At 34.1% G+C, this 15900-nt stretch overlaps 1 protein-coding gene across 3 annotated transcripts in view; it reads right to left on the bottom strand.

Moving 5' to 3' along the window:
• The window catches only part of pacs1 (phosphofurin acidic cluster sorting protein 1), a 146788-nt gene that overhangs the window by 34279 nt on the left and 96609 nt on the right, over positions 1 to 15900 (bottom strand). For all 3 annotated transcript variants that reach the window (XM_030162059.1, XM_030162058.1, XM_030162057.1), the window contains exons 5-7: positions 14004 to 14148; positions 13817 to 13908; positions 9623 to 9700 (exon numbers count right to left, since the gene is read on the bottom strand). In XM_030162059.1, the coding sequence (XP_030017919.1) occupies positions 9623 to 9700; positions 13817 to 13908; positions 14004 to 14148 (315 nt within the window). The remainder of the gene's footprint in view (positions 1 to 9622; positions 9701 to 13816; positions 13909 to 14003; positions 14149 to 15900) is intronic.

The raw sequence follows: 15900 nt of genomic DNA on the forward strand, positions 1-15900 counted from the left end.
CAGTGGACAGCTATTCTACAGCTGTTCTCTTGTATATTCATGGATTTTGTTGTTCTTTTCGTTGTTGTTTTTTTTTTTCTTTTTAACACATATCTTCATTAAAGCTTTAAGACACTACATATCTTTTCTGACATGAATTGGTAACATTATGTAGATTTCTCCTGAGGATAAACCCCCAGAATCACAAGCCTTCACCACAGTTTTCACACAATTTATCAGTAAATACATGTATCTGTGTGTCAAAAATTAAACATGTGGTGTCCAACTGAGTGGATTTTTTTGCAACTTCATGAAAAATAGGTTCATAAGAATTTTTTTGTCATTATTACTTTTTTAATGCATTTCAATTTTTATTTTTTTTAATTATTTTTATTTTATTTATTTATTTATTTTTCAGAAGAAAATTTTCTATCACATTGTTTTTTTTTCATGCCTAAAGAGGAATAAAAACACTCAGGAAAAAATTTTGATTAAGGTTCTCATAATTCGTGTATGAAAGGGTTAATTCTTTTTTCTCTCTCTCTCTCTCTTTTTTTTTTTTTTTTTTTTTTCCTGTGTATTGTTTATTTCCAGGGAGGTATTCACACAAGCCTTTTTTTTGGCTTCTATCCTCTCCTGCACAATGATGTTACTTGTTTGAATGTTTTTTTAATTTTTCTCTTGCTGGTTTTATGATGTGCAAATAAATAAAACATATATGAGCTCTACAGCTGCACAAATGAAGGAAATTAGTTTGATTGTGTGTGCAGATATGTGAAAGTTAGGGCTGGATGATAAAGTAATAAGATAAGATAAGATAAGATAAGATAAGATAAGATAAGATAAGATAAGATATTCCTTTATTGATCCCACAATGGGGAAATTCAGTGTTGTCAGCAGCAAAAACATACACATAAACATACACGTAAAACAGTCATATAAATTTGAATAAGAAAGGTGTTTAAAAGGAGAGTGCAAATGCAGTTTAATATGAATGTAGTGCAAATGGTTATAAATATAAAAAAAATAAGAATAAGAATATATATCAAGATATAACTTCTCCTCGATAGAAATATAATACATGCGGGATACAATTCTGATAGAATTAATACATCCATGTTTTGTTTTGTTTTTTTAAACTTGGGTTTTGTTTTTTTTTTTGTTTGCAGAAAGTGACTGGCAGTAAACTGGCATGTCCATCTTATCCTTCAATTCTAAGCTCTCCCCTCTCCCCTCTCCCCTCTCCCCTCTCCAGTAAGCCCCACCTACACCCAAACCCAAACCATACTACCCACAACTCCACTCTAATTGTCATATCTTCGGACCGCACAGACCAGGGGTGTCAAACTTTTTTTTACTTCAGGGGCCATACTCAGCTAAATCTGATCTGCAGTGGGCCAGACCAGTAAAATAATAACATAATAACCTAGAAATAATGACAACTCCCAATTTTTGTCTATGTTTTAGTGTAAAAAAAAAAAAAAAAAAAAACCATTAAATTATGAAAATACTTACTTTTATAAACTATCCAAAAAAAAAAAAAAACTGAAAAAACTGAAATTTAAATTAAAAAACGTAAGAAAATTTAATGTAATTTTAACAATATTATTCCTCAACTTCTTATGGATCAGATCTACAAAGACACTAAACACTGAGGAACAGGCAGAAAAATTGTTAAAATTGTGCTTTTCTTTAGACATTTCAGGTTGTTTGTATTTGTTCAGTTTATTCACATTTTACTGTTACAGGATAGTTTGTAAATGTAAATATTTTCATAATTTAAAGTTATTTTTTGCACTAAAACAAAGAAAAAAAATTAAGTTGTTAATTCTAGATTTTTTTGGCTCAATTCAAGATTATTTTACTTACTAGAAGATTTTTTTGGCTTAATTGAAGATTTTTTTGGCTTAATTGAAGATTTTTTTTTTAACTTAATTGAAGATTTTTTTTTTTTTGCTTAATTGAAGATTTTTTTTTAACTTAATTGAAGATTTTTTTTTTGTTTTTTGCTTAATTCAAGATTTTTTTTACTTAATTGAAGATTTTTTTGGGCTTAATTTCAAGATTTTTTTTTACTTCATTGAAGATTTTTTTTTGGCTTAATTCAAGATTTTTTCCTTAATTCAAGCTAAATTTCTTTTGCTTAATTCAATTCAAGACTGGAATTTTTGCACTTGGCAAAAACATCCCAGGGGCTGAACTGGACCCCCGGGCCGCATGTTTGACACCCCTGATATAGACCATCTCATTCAATTAAACATGTACAGATCCGTCACACACATAATCTCTCAATTGCCTCATGCACACACAAGCACACACAAGCACACGCACACACACGCACACACTCCTACATATGCACCCCCCCCCCTCCAACTTGGCCATGCCTTTGTGAAAAATGTAGCTGTCTTTGTTAAGGGTGTAAGAAAATATCGATTCTGCAATATATCGTGATATTTCATTTCATTAAAAAGTACTGTATCGATATTGTTAGGTTGTTATTTATTCAATGCAGATATTGTGGAAGTTAATTTTTGTTTTTTTGTTTTTCTTTTTTGTTTATATCTTATTTATTATTATTTAACACTGTTTTATTAAATAATGGTTATTTGAAGCATCCTAAAAGCACTTTTTACTGTCTGAGAGAGGCAGATGGTAGTTTCTTTGTTGGGATTGAACTAAAATAACGTTATGATGAAAGTTATGAACGAATAGAATATGAACATTTGAGCAGGATCTTAAACTGTAATGTCTGTAAAACATAATTTAAGTTTTAAGAGAGGAATATTTTGTGATATAGCATTAGATCCTGTTGTGATCAAATAAAAATGTGTTTAGTATTTGTGTATATTTCAGGTGTAATTCAATTCTTCCAGGAAATAATCTTAAAAAAAAGAAGAAACAAACAAAAAATTGCTTTTTTAACAGTATCATTCTTGAATTAAGCAAAAAAATCTTGAATTAAGAAAAAAAATCTGCCAATGGAACAAGTGAAATTTATCTTGGTAAAATTTCTTGTAATAAGATTTTCCAGATCTATTGTCTAAAAATAAGTTCTTATTATTTCTTATTCTTCTTATTCAATTCTTCCAGGAAATAATCTTTAAAAAAACAAAAGAAGAAACAAACAAAAAATTGCTTTTTTAACAGTATCATTCTTGAATTAAGCAAAAAAAATCTGCCAATGGAACAAGTGAAAATTATCTTGGTAAAATTTCTTTAAATAAGATTTTCCAGATCTATTGTCTAAAAATAAGCTCTTATATCTCACTGAGAAGTTACTCTTTAGGTGATTGTCTTATTTTAAGTGTGATGAGATATTTTGACTCGAAATGAGAAAAATACACTTGGTAAGATTTGGATTTTTGCAGTGTAACACTACAACTACTGCAAATTAGTAATAACCCTAACCAGACTAGAAAAAGGTGGTTAATGTCAAACACAAAGTAATTTCAGCTAATTGCTTAATGTAAACACATACTGTTGTGCTTGATAAGATAAATTTCAGCTTTGTTTAATATACAGAGACAGAACACAGCATCACAGTCTGAAAATGACATCCACCGCACAACATGAAACCAAGGACTGAAAGGCTAATGAAATACCAGTCGGACTAAAACAAAACAAACTCAAATTCTACTCAGCTAAATAAAGATGATTCATCACACCTCTCTGCTTCTGTCGTTCACATTCATACCAACAGAATGAGACAAATGTATTCGACTGATGGGATTTGTTAAAATAGCTTTGCAAGCTTTGACGGAGAAGTAGTATTACAATTTATTTATAAAAATAAAGCCAAAACAGAGTCAGATGTCACAGAAAGTTGGGTGCAGTAAAGGGTCATAATGGATGCTATAAAGCCCAGTTAAAACCAGACTATTCATAAAGTCTTAGATTAGACTGATTAGATTCCCTGATAGTACCAATGGAATTAAGAAAACGGATTTCTTTCTTTTTTTTTGGCATCAGTGCTGTGATAGCAAGGTGAGGCAGCGGGAGCAACGAGATCAAATGTAGATAAATTGTACATTTTTATTCTCATTTGGTTATTTTCATTTCTTTATTTACGTATTTATTTTTATTACCCCCATTTTCCTCCTTTTCTTTCCTCTTGTTCTCATTTAGTTTCAGATACCTAATGATTATCTTCGATCATATCCCTGATTTTCTTTCTTTTTTTTCATACACTACAAACAAAAAGTTAAGGATATTTTTAATTTTTGGGCTATTTTTTTCAGTTGGGATTCTTGCACAGTGCTGTTTTCACTTTTTTGAATGTGAATTTAATTGAAAGACTTTTTTTTTTTTTAATGACCAGACATAGTTTTATTTACAAATGGCAAAAATGACCAAAAAAATGACAAAAAAAAGAAATGAAATATCCTTAACTTTTTGTTTGTAGTATAAGTCGGATTACATAGACCAGGGGTGTCAAACTCATTTTAGTTCAGGGGCCATATCCTCGCAATATGATCTGAAGTGGGCCGGACCAGTTAAATAATAACATAATAATATATAAATGATGCCAACTCCCAACATTTCAATGTGTTTTATAGTGAATAAAGTAAAATTACATTATGGAAATGTTTACATCTATAAACTGTCCTTTTAAAAATGTGAATAACATGAACAACCATGAAAAAACTGAAATTTATGAAGAAAAATAAGTGCAATTTTAACTCTATTCTGCCTCTGCTTATCATTTGTAAATGTGCATTACAACTTACAGATGGCAATGGATCTGCAAATACACAAAATATTTTAGTAAATGGCAGAATATTAGCAAAATTGCACTTACTTCTCTTTGGACATTTCTGGTTTTTCATATTTTTTGTGAAAGGCTAGTTTGTAAATTTTCATGTAATTTCACTTTTTTTTACAGTAAAACAGAGGAAAAATTTGGAATTGTTTTTCATGGTAGTATTTTACTAATCTGAACCACTTGAGACTAAAGTAGGGCTTAATATGGCCCCTAAAGTAAAAGGATTAACTGTTAATATCTTGAGTGTAATTTTTGCATTTCACAAATTCATCCTACGGGCCGGATTGGACCCTTTGGTGGGCCGGTTTTGGCCCCCGGGCCGCATGTTTGACACCTGTGACATAGACCATCTCTTTCAATTAAACATGTACACATCCGTTTTTTGAGAAGCCCACATCACAACAGTCACACCACATACACATATTACACACTCCACTACACACAAAACATTTACACAACCAGGACAGGACATTGATTCATACAACCTGGTCAAACAGACATTTTGCTTCTTTTATATATTACATGTCATATATCTTAACCCCCCCCCCCCCCGTTCCCCCACATTATGATGACTTAATGTAAGTGTAAATATTGTATATTATTGTATATATATGTTTCCTTGTCACTTGGTGTCGCTTCAATAAAGGTTATGGGAAAAAAAAACAGATTTCATGTTTATTACTTCATCATAAAAGCTGTATTGAAAATTTATCTCACCAACTATTATTGACTGCTACATTTTTGCCATTTTATGTTCAGATGAGAGACCTCTATCATGTCTGTGTGTGTGTGTGTGTGTGTGTGTGTGTGTGTGTGTGGGGGGGGGGGGGCAGCTGTCTCATAAACACACACACGTTAAATCTCTTTTAAAGACACACCTATTTGCACTGGCTTTTAATACAAGTTTGTGGCTTTCATCTTCTGGTTGTGTTTTTGGTGCTTTTTATCTTATTACAGTGTATTCATTTTTGTTATTTTTTAATCAGTTTTATGTTTATGTTTATGTTTATGTTTACGCATTTGGCAGACGCTTTTTTCCAAAGCGACTTACAGGGGAAAACCAATTAAATCACTCAATCAATCAAATTTTATTTATATAGCACCAGATCACAAGAAAGTTATCTCTTGACATTTTATATATAGAGTTGGTCAAAACCAGACTCTAAGTCAATTTACAGAAACCCAACAGAATCCTCCAGGAGCAAACACTTGTGACTGGTGACAGTGGCGAGGAAAAACTTCCCTTTAACAGGCAGAAACCTCGAGCAGACCCAGACTCCTGGAGGATGGCCGTCTGCCTTGACCAGTTGGGGTTAAAGAGAGAGAGTAGAGAAGGGGAAAAAGAGAGAGCGATAGAGATAGGGACTGGGGGAGAGGGGGAGAAGAAGTTTTAGTATATCTTGTATTTTTTCTTATTTTACTAGTTTTAGCATATCTTGCATTTGTATCTGCAGGTTTGTACAGCACTTTGTGTTGTTTTAAATGTGCTATATAAATAAACTTGACCTTGACAAACACACACACACACACACATCCTGCTCTTAGTGACCAGAGGTCCCCAGGTCCACTTGTTGTCCACTGCTGCTGTCCTGCTGTTGTATGTTACATATGCTTGCAGCCTTGAGATCAAATATGAAAATGACTGGCTGATTAAAAAGGATCATTACTGTTCATGTATTTAATGGTGAAATGTACAGCATGTCATCTGATCTGACGTTCAAAGATCCAAAAGTACCAGGATAACTACCGCACAAACATTTAGTTAATAACTTAATACTGTTTCTTGGCAAGAGACAAGGACTTCAGTTCAAAACTTAAACTTGCGCCTTAGTATGTTATTATGACAGCCACTGGATGCTGCTCCACAAAACACTGGTTCCAAAACATTTACAATGAACTTCATAAAGTCATTTTCTATACCACGTTGAATCTGTTTATTGATAAATCACATTTACAGCAAAATAAACTGGGCATAGTGCAATATAATGTATCTGTATATGTGTACATGTATGTGTGTATATGTATGTATATGCATGTGAGTAGGTGTGTATGTATATATATATATATATATATATATATATATATATATATATATATATATATATATATATATATATATATGAGCTGGTTGTAGACTAACTACCTCCTTGCAGTGTATTTATTTATTTCAGCTAAAATTTACTTAGGGGGTCAAATGAGTGGCCATTTTTGTCAAAAAAGAAATGTATAGAACTGTGTTGAAATAATGCTAATCCATTTGTGCACAGACTACTGATATTATTTGACAGTGGAAGCTCTATTTTCAGAAATATTGGATTTTGAATAGTACGTGTATGTGAAAACTTTTGCTGGTGGACGGACGTGACATTACCCATGATGTTCTGGTCAGTACCAGTACTTTATTAGGAATAAACTTACTTACTTACTATTACTTACTTACTATTGCTAATTCTCCTCTTATTCATAAATGTTAGTATTGTGGATCTAAAACAACAACAACTGACACAAAAACACAAAATGTGGCAGTGGACGGATGTGACATGGTTGTTACAGATCCCATCATACTGATGCTCGGCAGCCATGTCACCGTTTGCACAAATGATCCCTGTGCAAAAACTAGGATCAGAATTATTTATTGTATAGTTTATCATCAGACTAAAGAGTAAATAACAATATAGAATTGTTATTTCTTTATAAAAATGCTTATTATTAGAAAACTGTTGATTTAAAAAGTGACGTGTGACATTCTTAATGTATGTATTGGCGTAACATAAGCAGGATGGATCAGCACCATACTCCATATTGCAACCTGTAAAAATAAAACATGTGATATGTAGGACAGAATCTGGTAAGAAAAACTGGGGAATCTAAAAAATAGAACATTTGTTTTTCAGGTAAATTCAGTTCAAATATAACTTGGCCATTTGTGACATGAAAATATAGCATTAATTGTGATGAAATTGGACATTTTTGAGCTGAAAACATAGTTCATATGACCATCAACATGTTGCAACAGAACTGAAATCCTGTAAATTTGCATAACTTGCATTTACCAACACAAAGTTCCTTTGGGGATTCACTTAGATTGATTTCTTATGCATAAAGACAGAAATAAGACCTCTAAGCAAATTTTAGCCGATGTGTATGCATGTATGTAGGTGTGTATGTATATATAAGCTCGTTGTAGATTGACTACCTCCTTGCAGTGTATTTATTTATTTCATTTTATTGTCTCCTCGGTTGGTTTTTATGCATTTTTAGTGGTTTTTATGCACTTTCATAGATATACATGGACTTTTTTTTTTACAGAACTGTGTTTTTTCTAGTACCTTTTATCTGACTCCCTGAATGACTGTACAAAACTTCTTATGTGTACATGTATGCACAAATGGCAAATAAAATCTTTTAAATCTTTGAATCTTTTTTCCAAACACACTAATGCACTTTTAGCTTACACTAACAACACTGTCAAATGACTTTGTTACGCTACGATTTATAACGATGGTCATTTTACAGAGTGAGTCAGCTAGTATTTAGCATAGATTCTAATGTCTATTTTAATTTTAATTGTTAATGTTTTTTTTTTATTTTAACTTTCTCTCATCTTAAATGCATTTTTATGCCTCTGCTGTGATGCTTTTATGTTCTATGTAAAGCACTTTGAATTGTCCTGTACATGACATGTGCTATACAAATAAACTTGCCTTGGCATTAGTGCGCTCATTACCCCTGGCCACCCACAGCTCCACCCCTTTTGTCAAAATATGGACACACACAGGGTCCAGATAAAATGTATCTCTGGTGCTTCTCTAGAAATTGCCTGAAAAATGCTTCATGGGTTCTGACTTGGTTTTATGGTTAGAATTGGGATTATGCATTCAATTATAGCTGTATTGGATAAGGTGTGAATAAGCAGTGTGTGTCCACAAGTGGTGGTGTACGGTAGCAGCAGTGACAATCTCACTGAAACCTGTCCATTAGTAACCTGCTGAGTCCAACTCCTGCCACTGTTACATAAACACACACTGTATGCTGCTCTCCTTATGTCACATTTCAGGTTCTCGGTAAATTCCAAGGTTGCATTTTGTGTGTTAATCTGTGTTCCCAGTGTGTGTAAGTGTCATTCCATGTCAGTAAGCCGTTATACAAAATTCAACTAAACCAGAGGAAGGAAAAGAAAGAGAGTAAGAGGCAGATAAGAATGAGAGCAAACACCAGAGGTCAGATGAGATACAGCAAGAGGCGTGAGAAGAGGAGGGGGTCGGGGAGCGGAGTTGAATCGCATTTATTACCTCCGCCAAGGAGGTTATGTTTTTGCCAGGGTATGTTTGTCTGTCCGTTAGTGTGCAACATAACTCAAAAAGTTATGGACAGATTTTGATGAAATTTTCAGGGTTTGTTGGCAATGGGATAAGGAAGAAATGATTAACTTTTGGGGGTGTTCCGGAAGAAATCCTGATTCTGGATCACTTTGAAATTTTCATTAACATTGTGGTAAATGGGGCCAAAATTTTCGTTTCCCAATATCTCGCTTAATTATTGACCAAAACTCATGAAATTTAACTCAGGAATTGACAGTGGGGTCTTCTATCACATTTCAAAGGCTGATCCGGATCTGATCCAGAAGGCGGATTTTATTTTAAAAAATAAATGTAGGATTTGTATCACCGATTATGTGGGGAATTTTTGCGCTTGGCGGAGGTCTGCGCTCTCCGAGTGCTTTTCTAGTTTGAAAAGGGTTTTTGTTTTTTTTCATGAAGCAGGTCCACTGCAAATTGCTTTACTGAAAAAAACGAGCAAATACAAAACCCAGAGAGGACAGAGAGAAAAGGTAGTGAGGGTGTTGATGGATGAGCGGGGTGAGGGGGATGTTTTTCTTACTCTGGTGATGGCGGCGTTGGAAGGGAGTTTACGCCTCGGCTTCTTCTTCCTCACTTCCTCCTCTTCATCGTAAAGATACTAAAAGAGAGACAAAGCAAGAGGAAAGGGGAAAGAACAATCAAAGTTTTTAGAAATCTCTTTTTGTGATCAGTAGCACTATTCAGACCACAGCACTGGCACTTTTATTTATCTGATTATTCTATTTGTCTGAAGACTAAATGTGCCTCAAAACAACTACAACCCAAATCTCACATGATTGATTTGGTTGTTTTTGCTGTTTGATATTGACTCAGAATGTGTGTGTGAACTCAACGTCTCTGAGAAACTCAGTATATGGTAAGAATCTGGTGATGCAATACATGTCATTATTAAGATACTGATTAATGATGATAAAGAGATGACTCAATATATTGTGTAATATACTGCAATCCTGTAAGGAAGTCATTTTTAACACAGTATGTATTTTATACCACTAAAAATAAATAAATAAATAAATAAAATAAAATAATAATAATAATAATAATAATAATAATAACCCTCCGGTATCCTGTCCAGCAAGGCCCTTACTAAGCACCAAGTATGCCTTTTTCGCACACTTGTGGAATAAAAAAAATTAAAATCATTTGAAACAGTTTGTTTTTAATTCTTTTACACTTTTTTTCTATTTCATAAACTTGAGCCGTAAATAAAAATACCAAATACTCAATAATTGTCACATTTTTTAACTCTTTAAATGCCATGTTTGTAATGTAAACAAACCATTTTTTTTGGTTGCAAAAACCAAAAAAATAATAATAATATTTTATTTTTTTTTCAACATACTAAAAAAATTAAAAAACTGGATCACATATTTGATTTTTGTGATGCCAGGGACAACAAACCCCTCCCCTCACATATATTTTACCCCTTATAAGTAAATGGGAATATTTTAACCCTTTCATACATGAATTACGGGAACCTCAGTCAAGATTTTTTTCCCCCCAGTGTTTTTATTCCTATTTAGGTATAAAACAAACTATGTGATTGAAATTTTCTTCAATTAACTTATTTTTCATGGAGATACAAAAATGTCCACTCAGCTGGACACCATGTGTTTAATTTTTGAAGCAAAGAATGCAATATCAAAAAGTGATATTCTGTGAGAAAACTATGAAATAAAAACATTTTTAATGCTGCTAATCTGATGTTTTGTGTGATTTTGACATACTTTAATACTAGTTATTACTCTCTTCATGGAGATAATATGAAAAAAAAAAAACACTCAAACGTGTTAGTGCAGATCAGGTTTATCAAGAACAGTAAAGTTACAGTAATTGTATGAATTGCAGTGTATGGGATGATGCATAAGTGTCCACTGTGTTGGCTGATATGGAACTGAAACAACTAAACTCATGAATATACAAGAGAACAGGTCTCGAATAACTGTCCACTGTAGTGACCACTATACATGAAAGGGTTAAAAATTCATACAAAATGTGAACTTTGACCTGCTGTTCCCAAAATATAATGAGATCCAGTCTGGGTTACTGGAAATCTATGAACAAAATTTGGTATGAATTCAACCAATAGTTTTGCAGCTACAGACATGTCAAATTTTGCCCATTATAAGTAAATGGGGAAAAAAAAGATTTAAAAAAATTCCTCCAAAAATTTAACATTGACCTACTTTTTCCTGAAATGAAATTAGATCTATTCTGGGTCACTGGTAATCTATAAACCAAATTTGACATGAATTCAACCAATAGTTTTGTTGCTGGAGTGTTAACAAACACACAAATTGAACCCAAAACAACACCCCCTGCCTGCCCTTCGGGGGGGGGGGGGGGGGGGGCAGGGTAATAATATAAACCCCATGTCTAGTCATAAGATACACCACTACAGCTAGCATTAAGAAATTTAGCTTCATGCACCGTATAAAGGTTCTGAATCTGCACAGGTCCAAACAGCAGCCATTGGCTCTTCTACTCTATCACTGTCAAAGCATCTGGATGTCATGCCTCCTAGCCTGACATGAGCATTTGTACTGTTCTGTTCGCTGTATCTAAACATTAAATCAGTGGAACAGCAGTGGAACGGTGCCACGCTAAGTGCATTGAGATTTGTTCCATGTCCAGAATGTTTGATTCTGGCACATTGAGGCAGACAGCATCGCTCTTGTGGATCTGTTTAGCACTTTCTTTATTGTGGAAGCAACACAAAAGTAACACTTTAGCGCCGTACATCTTAGCCATTAGGTTAATAATTCAGGTTCAGCTATTCATGCAGCAATGCATGTTTAAGAAATAGGTAACGCTAATGCTTGTGTTGGCTTTCCTGTGCAATTTCTTAAACGAAAAACTGCACTCTCCACATGAGCATTATTGACCAGCTTACCGAGAACAGTTTCACCCACAGATGCTCTTTAAAGGGCTCATATTTAGCTAAACCCACTTTTATTAGTCTTTGGTTCATTTATGTATTTGGACCCTAATAGTTCATATAGTTTGAATTTGAACCCTCCAGGTGCTGCAAAGCCCCTTTAGCCCTGTCACATCACACACACCTGTGATGGAGTTGTTCACAAGAACTCACAAATATGCAGCACTGATTCTGATTTAGTTCATTCAGAAAACCACAGTTTTTGGTTTGCTAAAATGCTGCCTTTCAGCTGGCACCGTACCATACATACCATAACACTGAGAATGTAATGCAACCTGCTAACCATAGACTAACCTGTATTTGAGTGAATTGTGTCATTAGACCACATTTAAAGGGGTCATATTTTGCTAAACCCACTTTTATTAGTCTTTGGTTCATTTAATTTGTGTATTTGGACCTTAATAGTTCAAAAAGTTTGAATTTGAACCCTCCAGGTGCTGCAAAGCTATCTTTATTTATATTCATGTTGGCAAAAATCTAGTGGATTTTTACAACCTGTTTTAATTCCTGCTTAATTTGTTACATTTTATAACTAGTTACGACACGACATTTGCACATATAAGGTCAAGACTTCTGACGAACATTTCACAGAGTACGACATAATTGTTTGTCAGCAGCAGCAGTTGAAGTAAAAACTGAAAATATGTTCAAACTTTGAGTCGATTACCTAAACTGTTCAGTTGTTGGTTGTATTAACGAACACAAGTGGCTGAATGGGACAGAAAGCATGGTCAACAACCTGGAGGGGGCGGGGTGCGAAGTGACTCATTTGCATTTAAAGGGCCAGCGCTCAAAATGACCTTTCTGGTGTCATTACTCAGAGATAGTTTTGAAGTTGGACCTGTGGAGATGAATTAATGAAGAACTCAGACCCAAGCAGAGCATTTACAGTTTATGTAGACCACAGGGACATGTTTGAAAATGCATAATTCCATTGAAAAAAGCAAAATATCACTCCTTTAAATAAATAAATACGTCGATCACAGAAGATTAAACTCTGACCGATAAATCTGTGACTGAACTGAACAACTTACTGTAAAAATCTAGGTGTTGTGCTATTACTTTTTCCACTTGAGGCACTAAATTATGTCAACTGGCCGCCATCAGACCATTTTTCCTTCAACCAAGCCCATTAATCTAACCCCAATTTAAAACAGCTCTTACCGAGGAATTGTTCTGTTCCAGACTTTTTGATCCAAATAAAGTCATCAATCCAACCACAATTCCTATAAGCAGTTTCCACTATACTGTAATACTTTTGTGTTTTTGTTGGGGGGTTTTTAACACTCTTAAAAATTTAACAAGAGGATTTATTCAGCTTTAAGGTAGAGACTGCAAATCATATCTGTTCATCTTTTTTTCCCTGCATCCTTTGCTCTCACAGCCTGCCCTTACCCTCCCTGTCCCCCAAACATTCAATTATCCTCCTTTTACAGTTTTCAATCTGGTCTCAAAAGCCTTGTTGCTCCCCCCTTATCTCTGCTGTTGTCTGTTTGCTCTTTTCAATTCCTCCTCCAATCTCTTGCACCAACGGGCACTGAATCATCCTCAAAGCCCCTGCAGAGCCTCCATTCACTCTCAGAAACTAGCAAGAGAAAAAGGTGATGGGATAAGAGACACTAACCATTGAGGATTAAAAAAAAGGGGGCAAAGACTGACAACCTGTTTACCTTCAGCCAAACATACTCTACAGCCATTCAGCTCATTTCCCTAGCAGCTTTTTTCTATTTAGAAGATGAAAACATACAAATTGTTGCAAATCTGATCTGAAACTACCTGTCCATGAATGGGGTCGTCACTGCCCTCCTGTTCTGAAGAGTAACTCTCCTCTTCTTCCTCAGAGTAGTTGTCGATGTCTGGAGAACGATCTGAAAAGACAGAAAATTTAATTTAAGACGACACAAGAAAGAAACGGAGAAAGGGCAAAAAGACTGGCATAAAAAAAAAAAAAAAAACAACTTACCAGACATCTTGGCTTTGGGTGCCTCGTGGTCAATGGGCTGGCTGGATAAGGAGTAGACTCTGACCTCAGCCACAGGTACAGAGGCGTCCTTCAGCTGGCTGTGGAGCCCCAAAACCTGGGCCCCTTCACTGGGGTGCTGCATCACCTGGAAGGAAACACAAGACAGGAATGGTATGACAACTAGGGGTGTTACAAAATATCGGTTCTGCAATATATTGCAATATTTCATTTCACAATACTGTATCGATATTAAAAAGTACTGTATGGATAGTTTTAGGTATTTATTCAAATGCCGATATGGCGGAGGTTGATTTTTGTTTTTTGTTTATATTTTATTTATTACTATTTATCACTGTTTTATTAAATAATGGTTATTTGAAGCATCCTAAAAGCCCTTTTTACTGTCTGAGAGAGGCAGATGTTAGTTCCTTTGCTGGGATTGCACAAAAATAATGTTATGATGTTAGTTATGAACTAACAGAATATGAACATTTGAACAGGATGTTAAACTGTAATGTCTGTAAAATATAATTTAAGTTTGAACACAGGAACATTTTGTGATATAGCATTAGATCCTGTTTTGATCACATAAAAATGTGTTTAGTATTTGTGCATATTTCAGGTGTCATTCAATTCTTCCAGGAAATAATCATTTTTAAAAAAGGAACGAACAAAAAATTGCCTTTTTAATAATATCATGATATATCGTGATATATCGTATCGTGATCCTAGGATTGTGATTTGTATCGTATTGCCAGATTCTTGCCAATACACATCCCTAATGACAATGTAGGTAAGGTAAGGTAAGGTAAGGTAAGGTAAGGTAAGGTAAGGTAAGGTAAGGTAAGGTAAGGTAAGGTAAGATAAGATAAGATAAGATAAGATAAGATAAGATAAGATAAGATAAGATAAGATAAGATAAGATAAGATAAGATAAGATAAGATAAGATAAGATAAGATAAGATAAGATAAGATACAAGCAAGTGCAGAGAAAAAAAGGTAGAAAAAAAAACACAAATGAGTGAAAAATAGAGAAAAATAGAAAAAGAGAGAAGAAGAGAGAGAAAAAGACAAAAATAAGAAATTTGGTATTTATATAAATATATAAAGTATATATATATATATATATATATATATATATATATATATATATATGCTATATATGTGCTGTATCATATTTTGAATAACAAAATATATGATATGCTGTATCTGCTGTATCATACATTTTGGTGTCCAAATCACACTCCATGTTAGTGTTCTTCAACATGCAAGCAAGAGATCTGCCTGAAGGCAACAAACAAACAAATACTTTTTTTTTCTTTCACAAAATGAAAAGACTCACGTGTTCATTTGAATGAATGAGCAGCATTACCTAAGATTAGACTGATGTCATTTAGTCACTGTTACAGTCACATTAAAAAGGGTTAGGTCTCATTGGTCATTTTTTATGATTAACGTACATGCACATTAAATATCAAAATAAGTAAGTAAATAAATAAATAAATGTACTAGCGGTGGCAATGACTCAGTTCTACCCAATGTAGGTTTAAGTTTGCACTGAGATGGGAAAATTAGTGAGACACAGGGGTTATGACATGCAGTAAAGACCCTGGGGTGGAAATTAAAAACAGGTCGCTGCCATAAGGCCTTGGGTCAAGTGGGATACACTCAACTAGGTGAAACATCTGGGCGCGACAAGTGTGTGTAATCTTTCTGATGTTATGCTTGAATAAAATGTAGTTGTGTTTGTTTATTTCTGTGTTCCAGGCCACCCATAACTCGAGTTTTTTCAAAATTCTGCTGGTGAAAATGCACTGGAACGGCAGTCAAACCTGTGACTTCCCACCTGTGAACTCATACTAGATCGATGTACTCCCAGTTCTAAGCTCTGACGTCA

The sequence above is a fragment of the Sphaeramia orbicularis genome, chromosome 18, assembly GCF_902148855.1.
Source record: "Sphaeramia orbicularis chromosome 18, fSphaOr1.1, whole genome shotgun sequence".
Taxonomy (NCBI): domain Eukaryota; kingdom Metazoa; phylum Chordata; class Actinopteri; order Kurtiformes; family Apogonidae; genus Sphaeramia; species Sphaeramia orbicularis.